Below are 3,233 nucleotides of genomic sequence, written 5' to 3'. Positions count from 1 at the left end.
TATTTTAGATTTATTTTATACTTTTTATATTTTTTATTTTAAATATCTTTATATATCATAAAGATTTCATATAGATTTTATTTTAGATCTATTCTATGTATTTATATATTTTTTAGATTTTATATATCTTTATATATCATAAAGATTTTGTATAGATTTTTTAGATTTGTTTTCTATTTTTAGTATTTTTTATTTTAGATTTTATATAGAGTTTATTTTAGATTTTTTAATCTATTTTTATATTTTTTCTTTTAATTTTTATGTATCTTTAAATGATACAGAAAAAAAGAACATAAACACAAAAATTAAAAAATTAAAAGATTATATATGATCTCTACATCAAGATTTTATATAGATTTTATTTTAGATTTATTTCAGATTTTTAATATTTTTATTTTAGATTTTATATCCCTTTATATATCATAAAGACTTTATACAGATTTTATTTTAGATTTTTATATCTTTATATATCATAAAGATTTTATATCATTTTTACTTTAGATTTATTTTCGATTTTAATATATTTTTATTTTAGATTTTTTATATCTTTCTATACCATCTATCTCCACGTTCTTATTCCATTTCCACAAGCCCCACAGGGAAAAATTAAATTTTTTTCAGGCTTGAGAATTGGTGAAATTTCGGATTTCCAGGCTATTCCGAACCAATCCTGGGGGAATAAATCTGGAGTCGGCTTTTCCTTGCGGGCTTGGGCTGGGTGACGTCGGTGAGCTCAGGAATTGTGAATTTCAGGGATTTTTGGGAACTTGCCTGGTCATTCATGAGCTGGTGGCTCAGGGGAGTCCAGGAGCTGAGGCGGAGCCTGGAGCCCTCCGGGAATCTGGGAGCTGCGAACGCCATGGGGATGGTGGGACCTCCTTCAGCCGGGCTGCAGATGGAAAAATGGGGGAAAAATGGAATTTTAGTGAGGGATCCCGTGGAACAAAGGTGGGTGTTATCACTGTGCCATTGATTAGTTTTCATGGGAAAAAATGGAATTTTAGTGAGGGATCCCGTGGAACAAAGGTGGCGTTATCACTGTGACATTCATCAGTTTTTATGGGAAAAAATGGAATTTTAGTGAGGGACGCCATGGAACAAAGGTGGGCGTTATCCATGTGCCATTGATTAGATTTTATGGGGAAAAAATGGAATTTTAGTGAGAGATCCAGTGGAACAAAGGTGGGCGTTATCATTGTGCCATTGATTAGATTGTATGGAAAAAATAGAATTTTAACAAGGAAAAAAATAGAATTTTAATGAGGGATCCAGTGGAACAAAGGTGGGTGTTATCACTGTGCCATTGATTAGTTTTCATGGGAAAAAATGGAATTTTAGTGAGGGATCCCGTGGAACAAAGGTGGGCGTTATCCATGTGGCATTGATTAGATTTTATGGAAAAAATAGAATTTTAACAAGGAAAAAAATAGAATTTTAATGAGGGATCCAGTGGAACAAAGATGGGCGTTATCCCTGTGCCATTCCTTCATTTATTGGGAAAAATTAGAATTTTAACAAGGAAGCCAATGGTTTCATGGGAGAAACATGAATGTTATCCCTGTGCCACTCCTTCGTTTTCATGGAAAAAAATAGAATTTTAACAAGGAATCCAATGGGACAAACATGAGCATTTTCCCTGTGCTATTCCTTTGGTTTTTTGGGAAAAATAAAATTTTAATGAGGGATCCAATGGAACAAAGGTGGGCGTTATCACTGTGCCATTGATTAGTTTTTATGGGAAAAATAGAATTTTACAAGGAAAAAATAAAATGTTAATGAGGGATCCAGCGGACCAAAGGAGGGCCTTATCCCTGTGCCATTCTTTAGTTTTTACAGAAAAATAGAATTTTACAGAAAAATAGAATTTTAACATGGAATCCAGTGATTCCATAGAACAAAGGTGGGTGTGATTCCTGTGCCATTCCTTCGTTTTCATGGGAAAAATTGGAATTTTAAAAAGGAATCCAATGATTTCATGGAAGAAATGTGAACATTATCCCTGTGCCATTCCGTCTTCTTCATGGAAAAAATAGAATTTTAAAAAAGAATCCAATGGAATAAAGATGGACCTTATCACTGTGACTTTCCTTAGTTTTCATGGAAAAATTAGAATTTTAACAAGGAAGCCAATGATTTCATAGCACAGCAACAACAGAAAACAGAGAAATAATTTGAAATTCAGGTAGGTTGAAGCTTTTTAAATTTTGTGGAGCCACAATACCCATGAGATTAAAATCCTGGAAATGCCCAAGAACCGGTGGGAAAGGGATGGAGCAACCTGGGAGGGTGGAAATTGTCCCTGCCAACCCCAAACCATGCTGGGATTTTGGGATTTCCCACTGGAACCTCCGTGCACTAATAATTAATAATTAACTCATAATTAAGGTCTTAATCACACAAGTGTTCATGATTATTCCTCTGAACAGGTGGAATCACAATCCCGGGAAGTTTTCCCAAAAAATGGAAATGTGGTTTGGTGGTGACCACGGTTGATGGTTGGGTTTGATCATCCCAAAGGTTTTTTCCAAACTTAACAACTCCTGATTTTTGCAGGAATTTCCACATCAAGTAAATCAGACATTTCCCAAAATCTCCAGAAATATGGAGATGATTTCAGACATCTCCCAAAATCAGATATTTACCAAAATCTCCCAAAATCTCCCCTTTTGGGGGCACCAAATATCTGAATTTTGTTCAGACAAAGCAATTTCTCCATAAATGGAGAACTGGTTGATGGTTGGGTTTGATGATCCCAAAGATTTTTTTTTTTTAACAATTCCTGATTTTTGTGAATGGGATGAGCCCTAAATTTTTTTGAACCCCAAACCATCCCGGGATTTTGGGATTTCCCACTGGAACCTCCTTGCACTAATAATTAATAATTAATAATTAATTAAGGTCTTAATCACGCAAGTGTTCATGATTATTCCTCTGAACAGGTGGAATCACAATCCCGGGAAGTTTTCCCAAAAAATGGAAATGTGGTTTGGTGGTGACCACGGTTGATGGTTGGGTTTGATCATCCCAAAGGTTTTTTCCAACCTTAACAACTCCTGATTTTTGCAGGAATTTCCACATCAAGTAAATCAGACATTTCCCAAAATCTCCAGAAATATGGAGATGATTTCAGACATCTCCCAAAATCAGATATTTACCAAAATCTCCCAAAATCTCCCCTTTTGGGGGCACCAAATATCTGAATTTTGTTCAGACAAAGCAATTTCTCCATAAAT

The 3,233-nt window shown here is 34.6% G+C and overlaps 1 protein-coding gene across 1 annotated transcript in view; it reads right to left on the bottom strand.

The window, feature by feature from the left end:
• The window catches only part of FBXO16 (F-box protein 16), a 31,128-nt gene that overhangs the window by 24,606 nt on the left and 3,289 nt on the right, over window positions 1-3,233 (bottom strand). Inside the window, exon 2 of the mRNA XM_005429788.2 lies at window positions 772-889. Within this exon, the coding sequence (XP_005429845.1) occupies window positions 772-861 (90 nt within the window). The 5' untranslated portion in view covers window positions 862-889. The remainder of the gene's footprint in view (window positions 1-771; window positions 890-3,233) is intronic.

Source organism: Geospiza fortis, unplaced genomic scaffold (assembly GCF_000277835.1).
Source record: "Geospiza fortis unplaced genomic scaffold, GeoFor_1.0 scaffold319, whole genome shotgun sequence".
Taxonomy (NCBI): domain Eukaryota; kingdom Metazoa; phylum Chordata; class Aves; order Passeriformes; family Thraupidae; genus Geospiza; species Geospiza fortis.
The sequence above is the reverse complement of the archived record's forward strand: the minus strand, read 5'-3'. Positions and strand labels throughout refer to the sequence as shown.